A 15,944-nucleotide genomic window follows, 5' to 3' on the forward strand; every position below is an offset into this window, starting at 1 on the left:
AGGCAGGATGCTGACGATTTAATTTGGGGTCCACTGGGAGATTCTGAGCATTGCTACTGAGGTTACATGTCACATGCATAAGATATCCATAATCAAATATGAATGTGCATCTGTGATTTCATGTACTTCTATATTATGTTCACAACAAAAACAAAGAACAGTAATTTTTAAAAGCTGCTCAAGCACCACAATTATAGCAACGATGCTTTGTTATACATACATACATATATATATATATATATATATATATATATATATACATATGTATATATATATATATATATATATATATATATATATATATATATATATATATATATTTAAAACCATTTATTAGAAGCTATTTTGGTTCAATCTCAGAGGCACTAAATTAGTAAGGTACTCACTTAAAACTTCTCCAAAACCGAAGTTGAATCATTAAAAAAGGCATAGCAAATTATTCAAGGGACTATCCCACCTGCTCATTGTTAATTACCAATTACTATCCATATAATCCCAGCACTTTGGACAGTGGAGATGGAAGATCAGGAGTTCAAGGCCAGCTTTGTCTACACAGTCTAGGCAAGGCTGGGCTATATTGAGACCCTGTTCCTCCAAAATACAAAAAATAACAATAATAATGTTAAGTAGTAATAATTACTGGCTGTCTGAAACTTTCCAGAATTAGCAACAGACAGCCTGGAGCTGGAGAGAAGGCTGGATGGCCAAAGCATCTGCAGTACAGGTGGGAGGACCTGAGTCACACCCTCTGGCCCCAAGTACAAGCTGGGTGTGGTAGTGCACCCTTTTGTTCCTAAGTAAAATGGAGGCAGAGTCAAGATGATCCCCAGAAGGTCACAGGTCGGCTAGCCTGGTATATGCAGCTATAAACAACCATGAAGAGACCCTATCTTAAAAAAACAAAACACAACAAAAACAAAAACAAACAGAAATCGAGGACCAACACCCAAGATTGTCCCAATCTCCACATGTCCATTGCTCATGTACACGCTCATTTACATATACAAAATGTTAGCATATACCTACACACATATAAACATGCGTGTCACATATTCACAATAAGATAGTAAGATAATAAACAAAAGGGTTATATAACCCCAGTCACCACCTGAACTTGTTTCACACACCAGCCTAAAAGAAAATGCCAGAGCGCTTGGGCGTCCGCGGTCTGGTGGCTACTCACCGGAGGGCTGTGTCTTTGCTACCCTCTTGGGGTAAGTCTTGCTTCGACTTCTCACCACGATCTGATTGGGCCGGGGAAGTTGGATAGAAAGATCTCGGCTCATCTGCAAAGCCGTCCTGCCGCTTGAAAACGAGACACTTTGATTAGCAAGAGTAAAATCGTACGGCCACAGAACTAAACACAGCCCAGCCAGAGTGTCTAGCAAAGAAAAAGAAGGGAAGAAGCACATATTCGACTGGCCATAAGCGTGCAGAGGTTTTTAATTGATGCCCCTATATTATTACCAAGAAGGTGCCACTAAACTCAGGGAGTGATTGGGAGCATATGAAAAAAGCTTGCCAAGGGACCAGAAGGGAGAGAGGGTTTACCAAAGGTTGGGCTCAGATTTAGGGGGGAAAACAGGCTAAAAATAGATGTTTCTTGTTGGCCTTAAGATTTACAGCCAAAAATTAGACAAGTCATGATGGGGGAACCATGCAAGGGGTAATTCTACAAGACTGTCCTGTTCATGCAGTAACAATTGGACAGTATCCCCAGCAATATTGGTGGGATTTGTCTAAGCTCTTGCAAATCAGTTTTTATTGTATCTCCTCACTTAACAAACCATGTCCAGGTAGGAACAGGTAGAAAGACAGGTCTAGAGGCCCACTCAGGCCTGACTGTCCAGAGACTGTGTGAGGATTTGGAGCCTAAGCTTCTCTCCCTCTCCCTTTCCCCCACCATGTCCCTCCCTCCCTCCTCCTCCCCCCCCCCCTCTCTCACACACACACACACACACACAAAGTGTTATGTGTTGACAGTTTGGCCTCCGACCATTGGCCCCAAATAAGAGATGACTAGGTGGTGAGGTCGGTACTCTCAGCAGTGGATTAATCCACTGGTTTGTAGCCCAGCAGTCGGCTAAAAGGTGGGGGCTCGCTGGAGGAAGTAGGTGACTGAGGTGCCTTTCCAGTGAATGTGTATATATTGGGACCCAGGTCTATCTGGACCCTCTCCTTCCCTTCACACTCTGTCGTCCTCAGCACGAGCTCACCAGTGTCCCGTCCCACACGCCCACTGCCATGATGCTTCTATCAAAGACCCAGAGCAGCGGACCCAGCTCTCCTTCCACTGAGATCTCTGAAGCTACAAAGCAGAATAAACTCTTCCCCCTCTAGCTTGGAGGCTTCTATGTGCACAGGCTCTTTTCCAAAAACGCTTTAAAAATCCCGTAGAGAGACAAGACATGCTCCTATTATTTTGAACGTGAAGATTAAGACCCCCTACTCCAGACTTTCTCTGATGTCAAAGAGGCTTGGATAGTGTATCCCTTACTGCACAGAGGAAAATCCATTTGTCATAAAAACATAACTAAATATGCAGACCACTGGGGCATTTTATAATGAGATTATGCTTTAGTATTCAGTTTTTCTTCATACATTCTCTCTCAGGAACAAAGCAGTAAGAACATAACTTCCCGAGATTAGTAAGACTAACGTCCAGAAACACCAACTAATGTACTACAGGCTACAGAAAACCCAGGTCTGGAATGGGTCTCAGGCTTCCCATCTGGTGGGTACAGAGCAGTCTGCCGACATGGAGGGGCAGAACACTCAGCTATTTAATTTGAAAGCCCCATGGAAAACTCAGAGCTGCCTTTTCCTAGCCGTTTGGTCCTTGAAGGCTGTTTTGTTTGTTTGTTTGTTTGTTTTTAAATCTCTACAGTCCCTTTCTGTCATCTATACTACGGTGCACCTCTTCCTACCGCGCACTGCTTCTCCGTGGTGTTAGTGATGGGTATGCACTTCTGAGGCACCTCACCTCCATGCCTCCTCACACCCTGCCATTGTAGCTTCTGTTCTGGCTGGCAAAGCCACACACAGTTAGTTCAGCATCAAAGTGAAGGAGAGGCAAGAGGGGAAAGTTACATGGCCTTCAGATACCAGATTTGCAGCTTGCGGGTCCTTAGCTTAATTACTTTCCCAAGAGAGTGCTTCAGTTTCTATTCTGTAATTGGGATACCTCTTTGGTGGGCCACTGTGCAGATCAAATAAGCCGTGCCCAGGAAAGCACCTGACACCACGGAGGAGATCCTGAGAACCGGGCTCTTACACATCTCGAAATCTGAGAGCTCCTCTGCTTCAATCCTGCAGAGAGGACTCTGCTCTTCAGCCCTCCTATGAAATTCCAGCAACTCAGCCTTTCAGGGAGCTTAGCAACAGCTAAGAGGAAAGGCTAATTTTCAAGGGACTCCAAAAAGGAGATATCAATATGTAACAAAATACTTAATTAGTCAAAGATTTAATCAGCCTTCAATTCGGATGACTGGCTCCTCAATAAAAACAAGAGAATCAATGCATCAGACTTCAGCTAAGCCTTCTTCCCAATTTAATTTTGAGACCTGATTGTTCCACACCACTTAGAAATGTTTAGCTTTCCCTTCTTAAGTACTTTTTCTTCCCTTCATAACTAGTTTTTTAAAAGATGCAAGAATCACCCCAGCATTTTGCAAGGCCTAAGACAGAAGAGAAATAAAGTCTGGAAGCCTGTCTTCCTCTACTTACATACACAGCACAAGGGCCCCTACAAAAACCACACACACACACACACACACACACAGCACACACACACACACACACACACACACACACACATTCACACACTGCAGCTCCTGGGACATGGCTCCTTTGCCTCCACCTCAGAGCCTGCAAGAGGTGACTATTGAACTCCAGAACTATTTCAGGGCATCTCCAGATTACCTTAACAAAGAGGCAGGCACAAGATACTGGTTAAAGGCATGTTAGTTTGCCAACTCTTGTCACTAATCAGCCTACATTAGTGCCACCCAGCAATCAGAGACCTGACCTGCTGACCTCTGGCCAGACAGATGAAACACCTCTCTCCCACGGGTGGCATTGAAGTTAGTGCTTCTTACACACAAATAAATAGATCTGGGCCTCATTAAGATTTAACAGGCAGTTAATATTAGCCACAAAAACAGAGAAGAGCTAGCAGAGCATCCAGTTCTGCAAAGGTTACCTTTAATTGCTTTCATGGAAAAATTATATTTAATATGCAAAATGCAATAAAAATACTTTCTAATAGTGACTCCCAGTAGCCATAATATTTGCATTTCAATAAACTTGAGAAATCAGGTATGGCTGTATTTGCAGAAGCCAGCTACCTCCAGCATATGTTAAACAGCATGGTTATAATTTCAATCATCTGAGCACTAATACAACAGATGCCTGCATGCTAGCTGCCATCCGTTGACAAAGAGACAGATTCAAGCATGCTCTCTCTAGCCTTGGCAACACCACGGTTGGACAAACAGCACAAATACTAGTTACCACCCATTCTTCTCAGAATAAAAGTAAGTACTATCTTCTTAGATATCTCATAATTATATTCTTGTCTAAGAAGGAACTCTGAAAAGCTAAAGGCTAAATATATTTATACATCAACAAAAACCTTCATACAAAATCAGAAGCACCTTGAATAAATAATACTTTTTTTAATCCATCAAGAGGATAAATATCCTACTGGATACCATGTTCACAGGAAGTGCTGACATTACCGTTTATCATTCTTACCGGTTGCCTCTTGTCTCAGATTTGACACTTCAAAGTGGGAGCATTAAAAGGGAAGAATTGAGATCTGGCCTATTGTAGCCTTACAAACCCAACTTTTCTTTCTTAAAATCTCCCATGGAAGCATTTCATCCACTAATGTCTTTTATCAGCAGATGGAGTGGCCTTCCATCCTCAGGTGGCATCTCTGCACCCAGTTTGGCTTCCCCAGGCCTGGGGGCTTCTCTGCCTATGTAATACTGCATCTCTTTGGTGACAGAGGGGCTTGAGCTGAGGCTTTCTATATCGGGAGCCCTAAAGGCGTTCCTCACACACCGCAGCTCTCCATGGAACTGAAGGAACTCAAATAAAACAAATGCTTTTGCAAAATACAAAGCTCATTTCCACTTTTAGGGTGGGTACTGAAGAAAGCGCTCATGGTGTTCAAAGTTTTGCCTCCCCAGGCTGAGCCTCTCTAACAACTGGAAAGCACCGGCCATGGGGACGAGGGTTCTACTTCCTAGCTAGGTCACTGTAAGAAGTCCCTTAGCTTCCCCGAGTCTTCATTTCCTCACTGTAGGTAACATACAGATGACCGTGATGACTATCGGAAGCAATAGTCAGTATTAAACAATCGTATTCTAACACGCAGCAAGGTTAATGTGTAACTAGCAGTACTATAAGCGGCTTTATACTTATGTAAGTTCTGTGTGTACAGATATGTTCTGATGTAGAATATAAATGATATACTGCATTCAGTATGGGACCAACTAAATATTCTAACATCATAAACAGTCAGTTGCAATCCAGAATTTCTTCTTTGTTTTATAATCACAGGACAAAATTGGAAATAACTGATCATTATAACAAAATGAACCCTGAATTAATAAAGTCTACTGTGCTCCGAAAGCCCATAACTTTACATAGCTAATGGAGATGTTAAATACATTTAAAACTGGAAACTCGTTTCTGTCAGGAAAGATGTATTTATACAGCATGTTGGCACTGCTGGAGGGGGAACTCACATATTTCATTATGTCTGTATGTAGGTAACTAAATTAAAAACCTATTTACATACACAAACCCCAAGGGGGATGTCATTTACCTGTACCGATGTTTGTAACTTATGGACCCAAACTTGCTGAGTTTTCTTGACAACGAATTTGACTCTGTTTCCGGCATTCTAGTTAATTTAAAAAGAAAACCAAAGATGTAAATGCAAGTACTTATATAATATTTGAACACAGAGCTACATGGGAAACTATTTAATAGAGATAGTCACAATATTCTCCTTATTCTACATACTAGGAAGGAAAAAATCAGCAATTATTTTAAAGTTTATGTTTAATTATGTGTGTGTGTTTGCGCCTGCATGTGCGTGCATGTAAGTGCAGGTGACCATGGAGGCCGGAATAGGGCATCAAATACCCTGGCTCTGGAGCTAAAGACAGTTTTGAGCTACCTGACAATGAGATCTGGAAATGCTCTATAAGACAGCAAGCTCCCAGAATAACTGAGCCATGTGTCCAGGTCAAGAACCATAAACCAGTTACCTTAAGCTAAATTTAAAACACAACTCACATTGGAATATTAGGTGTGTAAATATCAGACACTCAGACTTGCCGATGTCTCCAGGAAAGATGGATGGCAGGTCATCATATTCTTTTCTATACTTCCTTGGGAATCCTGTCGCCATCCTAACTTACTCATGTGAAGGTCGAATAGCAGCTCGTCACGTTAGACGGTGCTGGCTCACTCTGTGCACAATATATTCCAGCATTTTCCATGTCAGGGTACTCTGAACAGACACCAGCATGGAGAGATCCTGGGCCACTGAATGTGGAAAGTCTTGGGCTCCTGGGTCACTTCTCTCCCCTAACAGACTAGTACAAACTGTACAAAGGACAAGGCTTCACTATGTAGCCCAGGCTGGCCTGGAAGTCACTATGCAGAGATCTTGCCTCCGCCTTTCTTGCTGGGAGAGAAGGCATGTGCCGAAAGGATTAGCAGTCATTCTGTGATGTCCCCCAATACGAAGGAAACCGTTCAACATAAAGAATATGGGAAGAAGGGGAAGAAGCCAATCTTGAGTCGATAAACAATGTAACATTATCACCTAATGTTGCTTTGTTTTGACTTAAACTTTACAACACAAGGCTACAAAACAGTACTATTTAAAAAAAAACTGTAATAATGTAGAAAGTATACCTACAGAGTTGAGTGTGGGGATACATGCCTGCAATCCCAGTATGTGGAAGGCAGAAGCAGGGGGATTACCCATTGCACTGAGATACCTCAAAGGCATCTCACCTGCAGTACATTCACAGCAAAGCACCGAATTTCCATCCATGCCACACAGGCGCTAAGTAATTCTGAGCTTTTTACATAAAGTTTCCAAAAATCGTCCCTGAATCTTTCTCACAGTGTGAGCAAAGATTTACCTGGACATCAGTGTGTGCATCGATGCACACACAATATGTGTACAGATGTGCATTAATGCAGTCTAGAGACTGGGGAGCGGAATAAGTTAAGGAAACATTTCTACATTCATGGAACAGAATACCTGTCATGACAATCAAACAGCACCTTCGTGTCTTCTGACGGAGGCCATTAACATACCTGAAGAATGTATGGTGCTCCACGCTGCACTTCCACAGGTGCTTGCAAGCAGTTTTGCTGCGAGCTTCAAAGAAGAATGAGGTTTCATTACACTGCAAGAGACAGACAGAGAACCCCGGTTACTGGTCGGAGCACTTCACATGGCAGCCCTCCTTCAGGGAACAGAAACTCAGAGAACAGAAATTAGCACCAAAAGGATACGTTAAAAATTACTTTCCTCCCCCTTTCCTTCCTACAGCCCCTCCCAGTTTCTCTCCTATCTCCTCAAATTAATAACCTCTTTTCCTATATTATTGTTACATATATACATATGTGTATGTATATGTACCCACAAATACTTAATTACAACCTTATTTTAAAAAATTACTTTCCATGCTAGGCAGTGGTGGCACAGGCAGATCTCTGCGAGTTCCAGGCCAGCCTAGTGTAGAGAGTTTCAGGATAGCTAAGGCTGCACAATAAAACTCTGTCTCAGAAAACAACAGCAACAAAAATACTTCCCATTGGCCACAATTATGAAACATAACTTCTATTTCAATCTCAACGCAGTTACCTTTACTACCTCCTCTGCTTCATCTCATGACTACGAATAGTTCAAGCAACGGCACAGGAATCCTACAAGACTGCCTGTCATAAGCAGCCCCCCGTGTACACAAAAACCTTGTGGAGTTTGGCTCCTAAGAAAGGGGGAGATGTCTACACATCCGGTGCTTAAGCCTACTGCTTACGGAAGGAAAAATCACAAGTCAGCTCTGTCAGGAGACTCCCAGGAAGAGAGGCAGCTTCCAGCGCCCTGAAGTATCTGGGGGATGGAATTAAAGTATAGACAGATGCAGCGTCGTGAAACAGGCATACACAGCCTTTAACTGCCATTCTAATCTAGTGGTTATTCGATATATAAGAAAATAAAAACACATTAAAGGTGACTCTATTTTGTCGGAGTGTGAAACGCGATTTTAAATGGCTAACCAAAAAGTAAAGCAAAACCAGAATGAGCACCATAAACGCATCAACAATTTAGCATCAAATTTAAAAGTCAAACAGCAGTCTTGAACACGGCAACCCCTGTTGAATGATTTCCTATGGACACATAAATGCAATATTGACCGTGCACAGGAGTAACTGGAATATCCATCCACCATTTTAACAAAGAATGTTCATGAAGTCCTCCCAAGCCCAGGTGGAATGACTCTGCCAACTCAGGATTTGTAAAATGTGGAGCGTGGCAGAAATACGGCCACCGTTCCCCTCACAGCAAAGCTAGCTTTGTATCAAAACCTTACAAAGTAAAGGAAGGGACTTCAGGGAGATTCTCAGGCACTCCGTTTGGCTGTTGCTATTAGTAAGCAGCAAACAGGGGAAACTGGAGAAAATGGGCAGATATTAAAAGCAGAAAATCAGGACAAGATATTAAGTTGACATGCTCACAGAATGCCAAGTGATCCAGTGCGTACACAGCTGCCCTGCTCAAAGGATCCCACAGTGTCTCACACAAGCACTGTCCCCTGAGAACACGTAGATGGTCAGGACAGACCCAAGTGTTAAAGGTACCAACAGGATGATGCATATGAGATGGATCAAGATGACTCAGGAGACAATGTGTCAGAGAGGCTGGGGAGAAACACCTCAAGAGACGAAAGGAGGCCAATTGGTTTTCAAAGAGTCACTGCTTTCCACAGTGAGACTAGCTGGTGACTTTCGTGCAAGATGTAGGACCATAAAGCTAGAGATGAGAAAGACATTCGGTGAATTTAGAATATTTTTTTCCTCAATTGCAAATGGACCTAAGGCTGGAGAAGAGCAGAGACTGAAGCAGGTAAAAAGGCTCCAGCTCCCCTGAAGAGACGGGAGTGCTGACAGGGCTGACAGGGCTGACAGGGCTGACAGGGCTGACAGGGCTGCCAGGGCTGACAGGGCTGACAGGGCAAGCTGTCTTCCAGTTCTCTTCAAAGGTGAGCACACGCCCACACACAGTACAGGGGACACAAGGTGGATTCACAATCAACAGGTCATCCCTCCCTGCTGCCACTGTCCCCAAGAACCCTGTCTCCAGATCTGGCCACCACTGGACTGTCTTAACTACAGTATATGGGTCAACCATTTAAGAGTTTGCCTGTGAGTGAATTCCACCAGGGTAAGTCACTAAGGAAAGAAGGATAACAGGACAGGCTGCCGCACATGGGGACAGGTCATCTCCCTGTGCGTCTCAACAAGGGACGCATCAGGCATGGCAGTCAGTGAACACGACCTCAGCACTTGCTGGCAACAGTACTGAAGACAAAGTATCCAACACACATTTCAGCAAAAGCATCCATCACGTGCTTAAGCCAAATTTTCAAAAAACTTTAACTACACAGAACCCAAATGTCCAAAGGTACCAGGCAAATTTTAAATGACTCAGTCTTTGAAATGAAATAGATTCCCTCCTAATTTTAAACTTTGCTTGGATTGTTTATCTTTATTCTTCATGTCTCTATATTATTTGCTTTTCTTACTGAAAGATGTCAAAGGATGTCTAAATTCTTAATATATATTTTAATCCATCATCACTAATGAAAAGATAAAAGGTACTTCAAATGCAACTGGAATTTGGGTTTTCTCATATCTTGGGCACATACATTTTAGAGGAACCAAGGAGCCTCCCACAGGCCCTCTTAATTACCTCTGTCATGAACAAATGCAAGTATGAACTCATTCCCCATTTACAGAAGGCTTCAAACAAGCTACCTATTTTCTTCTGCATTACTGATGGAATGATTCAAATACCAAAGGAAGATTAATGTTACTGAAACCAGAGCCAAGTATTCGGAGTAAATTCCGGGTACTTCTGTCATGAACGGCTGGCACCAAGGAGCTGACAAGGCATTTCTGGACCGTTGGAAGACAGACATGGCCACTCACACATTTCCCAACTGAAGAAAGCCTCTGAGTACAGCTAAAACGCCCTCCCCCAGCATCCAGAGCTTGCTGAGTCACTCGACCGGCTCGAACACTTGAGTCGTTCATGCTGCGGTCTGGGTCTGCTGTTTCCAGTTAGTAAGTCAGCCAAGCTTAAATCACTTGTAGTGAAGACAGAATGCGGACGGCACTGTTCCTGGGGTCTCTGAGGAGAACCAAGTTGGGGCACATCCTTGATTGCATTATTGGGAAGATTTGGGCGCCTGTATTATTATATCCACAAATTCCCAACCAAGCACCTTTCGTCTTCTAGGTGTTTCTGCTTATTGTTGTTGAATGTCTCTCTTGGTGATCTGAAGAACAGGTGTGTGAGTGTGTGTGCGCATGTGTACACATGTGTTCGTGAATGTGTGCAAGCATGTATGTGTGTGAATGTGTGTGAGTGTGTGTGTGTGTGTGTGTGTGTGTGTGTGTGTGTGTGTGCATATGCATGCATGCACAGCTACTTTGCTGACTTCTGCTCTGTGTGTTTCACTGCTGACAGGATCACTGAAGCAGTTTACACGGCAGAGGCACAGCTACTTAAGTGTCCACTCCATTTTCAGTGTCTCTCAAGCCTGTGCTTCTTGACACAGGAGCCTGCGTCACGAAGTCCCGTGGTGTTTCTGTGGAGATGCAACCACAGGTGTGTGTCCTGTCATTCCTCTGCCCGCAGGAATTATGGGAAAGAGCACATTCACAATCCCATTAAACAATTCCCACATCCAAAGTCACTAGAAGCAACTCAAGATAGAAGGCATGGGGGAGGGGGGGAAGTAAAGGCCAATGACCGACATTGAGAAGAGAGAAAACAAACTCCCACAAGTGTCTTCTGAGCTCCACAAGTGTGCTCTGGCACACATGTGCCTCCGCACATACACAAACACTCACATATAGAAATCAGTATTAAATAATTGTACTTTTTAAAAGATAGAATGCATAGGTCACTGGTGAGCAAAAGAGACCAGTGTTTCTAAGAATGGTTAAGTCTTAGTTGTTCTTAATTCTTAAAATACCCAAAGACCTGTGGCAGAGAGGCTTCCTACCAAGGCCTCGCCAAGGAGCAGGAGAGGCTCAAGAGAAATGTGAAGTCTGAAACACTATGGGTATTTTAGCACTCAATCTAAACCAAACTAATATAAGTATTTTGTACTTTAAAATCTTTATTTAATATATGAGTGTTCTACTGCATGTGTGCCTACAGGCCAAAGAAGGCACCAGATCCCTTGTACATGGTTGTGAACCACCATGTGGTTGCTGGGAATTGAACTCGGGACCTCTGGAAGAGCAGTCAGCGCTCTTAACTGCTGAGCCATCTCTCCAGCCCAGTATTTTGGGCTTTTAAACTTGCTTTAGGCATGATGGGAGAAACAAACAGGATAAAAAGCCTGATTACAAAGGAGTAGGATAACTTCCTTCTGGAATCTGATAGAACAAAGGCGAGCAGTGACGCTGGGAAATGTAGACGTTCCTTGGTTGGAAACTCACACCAGACATACAGACTTAAGTACAGGTGGAAAGTTCATCCTTTCAAGTGGCTGAGACCGAATGGCTGCTGTTTTAATACACTGGACTGTGTTGGCAAGTTGGAGACACAGGCTTGATGTTTGCTCTAATGATTTTCATCGTCCCTCAATGCTCGCCAAGTTCAAACCTGTTTTGTTTTGTTTTGTTTTGTTTTTTTAATAATGCCACTTTTGTTATTACTTAAAAAGGGGAGTCAGAGAGAAATGTTAAAGGCTCGAGTACATCTCACGTATTCTTTCAGGCCAAGCTTTGTCTTTATGTACCATACCCAAGGGGAAGGCACAGCAGGAGAGCTTTAGGGCACTGGCATACAGGTACCTCTGGTTAACTAAGTATGGGGCATGCTGGGTAATCACTCACAGTTTAACATGACCATATGCACTGTTGATGTCCACTAGGCAAGGAACTGGGAGGTTTACCTAATTACTTTGGACAAAGACCTGTGTCTTTAAAAAGTATATTTTAAGTACTCCAGTTTGAAAAGATAGAAAATACAAACACTTCTGAACACACATGCAGCGTATATAGTACATGTGTTCACCTCAATTATAAATACCTTTGAAATACATGCTGCATAGCTTTGTTTGACTTGGGTTTTTGTTGGTGGTGGCTGAGTTTTCAGACAGGGTCACTATGCCACCCTGGTTGACTTATGCAGCCAAAAATACTAAAACAAGGGCTGGGAAGCTAGCTGAGTGGGTGACGTGCTGGGAGCTCGTATTAGGAAACAGTCTAATGACACTACTGTATTTGTTGAAGGGAAGTCATAGAGATCTGGTAAGATACAATGAGTTTTTAATGGATTAATTCCATTTATTTACAGTTAATGGTAGTTGATAGCCTTCACTCTAAAAGTTTTGCCCCTTTTCGGGGAATAATGGTTTAATCTATTCTAATTATGGAGAAAGTCAGCAAAACGAGTAACAAAGTAAAGGAAGAACCATGGGCTGAAAGATGCAGGCTTCCCTCCAGCCCGAGCATGAACTATCCAAAAGCAAGGGTGGCAGAAGCAAAGTGATCTCACAGGAGGCCACGGCGGAGGCCACAGAAGCTCAGGAGAGAAGCACAGACCGGGGCTTCTCATGCCAGCCATGGGCTAGGTAGTTTCAGTCTCCTACGGTGTTTATAGGTAGAGGTGACCATATATCCTCCCACCATTCCCACCCCATCCCCCACTACAGGCAAGGGACATGGGTGAAGCCAGAACAGCGAACTGTCCAACATTAGCTAGTCAATGGCAGCCTTGAGTTTAAGCCATGATACCTAACCACAACCCCAGCAGCCTATCATTAATTATAAAAGACTGGAACAAAAAGTGTTACAAGCATCAGGGCCCAAATATTACTAAGATGGCCACACTTGATAATCTGTATTTCAGGTATCTTCAGGTACCCTCATACTGTGGGTAGAAATGGACAACTGTGTGAGACTGGAGCTGAAATGTCAAACAAAAAGCCTGCACACTGACTTATCCTTTAATTGAACAATCTACGCCAAAGACCTGCTGCCACTCAGCCACTCCAAACACACTGATGGTCAGTTACTCACCGAAGAATATAAAAATACCTGAATATTCAAGCTCAAGCAATGGGGTAACTACACCATGGGGCTCACACCCACTGAAGCTTATGAGAACTAGAGGAAGGTGAGGCTCAGGAGTAGGGTATACACAAGACCTGGGGTCCACCCCAGCATCAGGAAAGAAATGATTAAAAAAAAAAAAGAACCAGAAAGTTCCTGATGAACAGATACATAGTTTTGCTGAGGTTTGGCCTGTTGTTATGTGTACTGTAATGTTAAGTGCAGGTCCCCAAGACCTGGTTGACTCAAGTGATGTTATATGACCTTGTCTCCACGTCATTTATTATGGGTGAATAAAGATGCTGACAGCCAATAGCTGGGCAGAAGAGATATAGGTGGGGTTCAGGGTTCCCAGGCCAGTTCAAGGTCAGAGGAGAACCACAAGGGGTGACACAGAAGAAGGTGAAGAGAGGAGAAGGTGCCACAGAGTAAGAATCTTAAAATAACAGCCATGTGGGCTGGCTAATTGGAGTTAAGAGCAGCCCAGAGGAAACATGGCAAATTATATAATGGGATTATTGGCTGGGAAATAGACATAATAGCATAGAGGATAGATATCTGCCTAGCTCTTGTGCTGATTAAGGCTCATTATAAATATAAAGGCTGTGTGTGCCTTTTATCTGGGAATAAAATAGTCAAAGGCAGGGTAGAAGCCCAGGATTGATATTGAATATTTCAACAACAGAGCTATTTCTGGATCAAAAATAAAGAGAAAAGTATAAATACCTTTACGCTATGCAACCTTCAGGTTAAGTAAGAATAATGTGCAGGCACATATACATGCATAGAAAGCAGTAAAACCCAATAGCTTCAAGAAAAGGTGAGAAAGGACAGAAAGAATACAGGAGTTCAGGACGCTCCTCCGAGCACATCTTTCTATACAGTTACAACCTTTAGAAGAAAGTTAATCTTCTACATATTTAAAACCTAGACTTAAGCAAGCAAGAATGTACAGCAGAAGGAACCCTAACTGAAAATAAATAAACCTAATTAGATTTTGAGGGTGTATACAACCACAGCAATGAAGCAGGAAGAAAGGAATGAAGGGACAGAGGGCAGGCCATGTAAACTCTGAACACGAGACAGTTCAGGTTCTCGAATGTGGGTGGAAAAATTGCAAGCTCAGTGTCCTGACCAAAGCAACTCTGACACTATCTGATGCAGTGTGCAGATACTGGGAGCAGAGGTTCTCAAGGTCAAAGAAAGGTCATCAAGCATGAGATGAGGACAGAAAGAAAGGCATGCATGAGGCAATCCCATCGCTTCTAAACTGTATACAAGTGCACAATTAAATGCACAAGCACATATGTATACATTCCTGTTTCATGTATGTGTATCTGGGGCAGTGTCTGTATATATGCATGCATAGATTCTAGCCACCAAAAAGCTTAGGCAGAAAAGCTACCAAAGAGTAACAGTCACCCCTTTCTCCAAGATCTGGATCATTTCCCACTGAAAGGAACCAAGGAGCTTCAGAGATGTGGTTGATCCTAAACTGGGGCCAAAATAGACACAAGATGTGTCTAAATATCATATTGCACTTTAAATAAAAAGAACCACAGTAATGATGCGAACAGATCCAAGGAGCACAGAGGTCAGACTGGCGGGGAGGGGGGAAAGGGTAGGGGCGCTTACCAATCAAACCTAGGAATTCTTGGATCTCCAAACCCCCAGGTACAGGAATGAATCGTAAGTCACTGAGGGAAAAAAGATTAGTAAGGCCATGTCAAAAACAGCTGAATAAGTGGAGGAGAGAGGGTAGGGCTCTTCATCCAGCTTACTGTTGAGGTCTGAAAATCAAGGTGAAGTGCGTGGGAGAACCTGAAAACCAGCCTTGTCCGGCCTTACCGTAGGAGACTGGCGGAGATTAAAACGAGTGAAGACTGACTACACAGGAGAGTTCTAATGAGCAGAGAAGTGCTTGCATCCACTTACCTACCAGGTCTCCCCATGGAAAACTTACCTCCTAGCTTGGGGGCAGGGCTACCCACAACAGGAATCACACATTGGAGACATTAGGTGACATCATAGCCCAGCAGATCAAATGCCACAGACAAAAAAGGCCAGCAGATGACCACTGTGTCTCTCCAGATGTGAACCTCTGAGACAGACAGGACCTCAGCAGTGTGACTACACAGCTGGGAATGCGTACCACACTCTAACCACACATCAGCAGGGAATCAGGAAAGGACTCTGCTTGATGACAGGAGGGGTGGGTGGCGTTTAAAACCTCCATGCCATAAAAGATAAAGATATGCTAGGGAGACATTCCAGACCAAAGAGAGCTGACCAAGTCTGTAACATGGGGGAGGCAGGGGGAATATTATTGAGTCAAGCAACAGAATGAGAGGACTTCCAGTATCGTTTACTCGTCTTTCTCAACATCCACAAATACACTTCCTGTATGTCAGGTTATAGGCTAGGTTTGGAATCATACCTTCTCACTGTTGCCAGAGCTGAGAAAACTGATTGAGTTCTTCCCCAGTTTCTATCAAAATTATCATACTGGGATATACTTATGATTCTCAAGTTCTTATGCTATTTCTGAT

At 43.2% G+C, this 15,944-nt stretch overlaps 1 protein-coding gene across 1 annotated transcript in view; it reads right to left on the reverse strand.

Annotated features, from left to right (window-relative positions):
• Positions 1 to 15,944, reverse strand: part of EPB41L4A (erythrocyte membrane protein band 4.1 like 4A) — a 192,934-nt gene that overhangs the window by 53,179 nt on the left and 123,811 nt on the right. The window contains exons 10-12 of the mRNA XM_080920217.1: positions 7,351 to 7,442; positions 5,837 to 5,914; positions 1,184 to 1,305 (exon numbers count right to left, since the gene is read on the reverse strand). Coding sequence (XP_080776343.1) covers positions 1,184 to 1,305; positions 5,837 to 5,914; positions 7,351 to 7,442 — 292 coding nt within the window. The remainder of the gene's footprint in view (positions 1 to 1,183; positions 1,306 to 5,836; positions 5,915 to 7,350; positions 7,443 to 15,944) is intronic.

The sequence above is a fragment of the Micromys minutus genome (assembly GCF_963924665.1).
Source record: "Micromys minutus genome assembly, chromosome: 8".
In the NCBI taxonomy this organism is placed as follows: domain Eukaryota; kingdom Metazoa; phylum Chordata; class Mammalia; order Rodentia; family Muridae; genus Micromys; species Micromys minutus.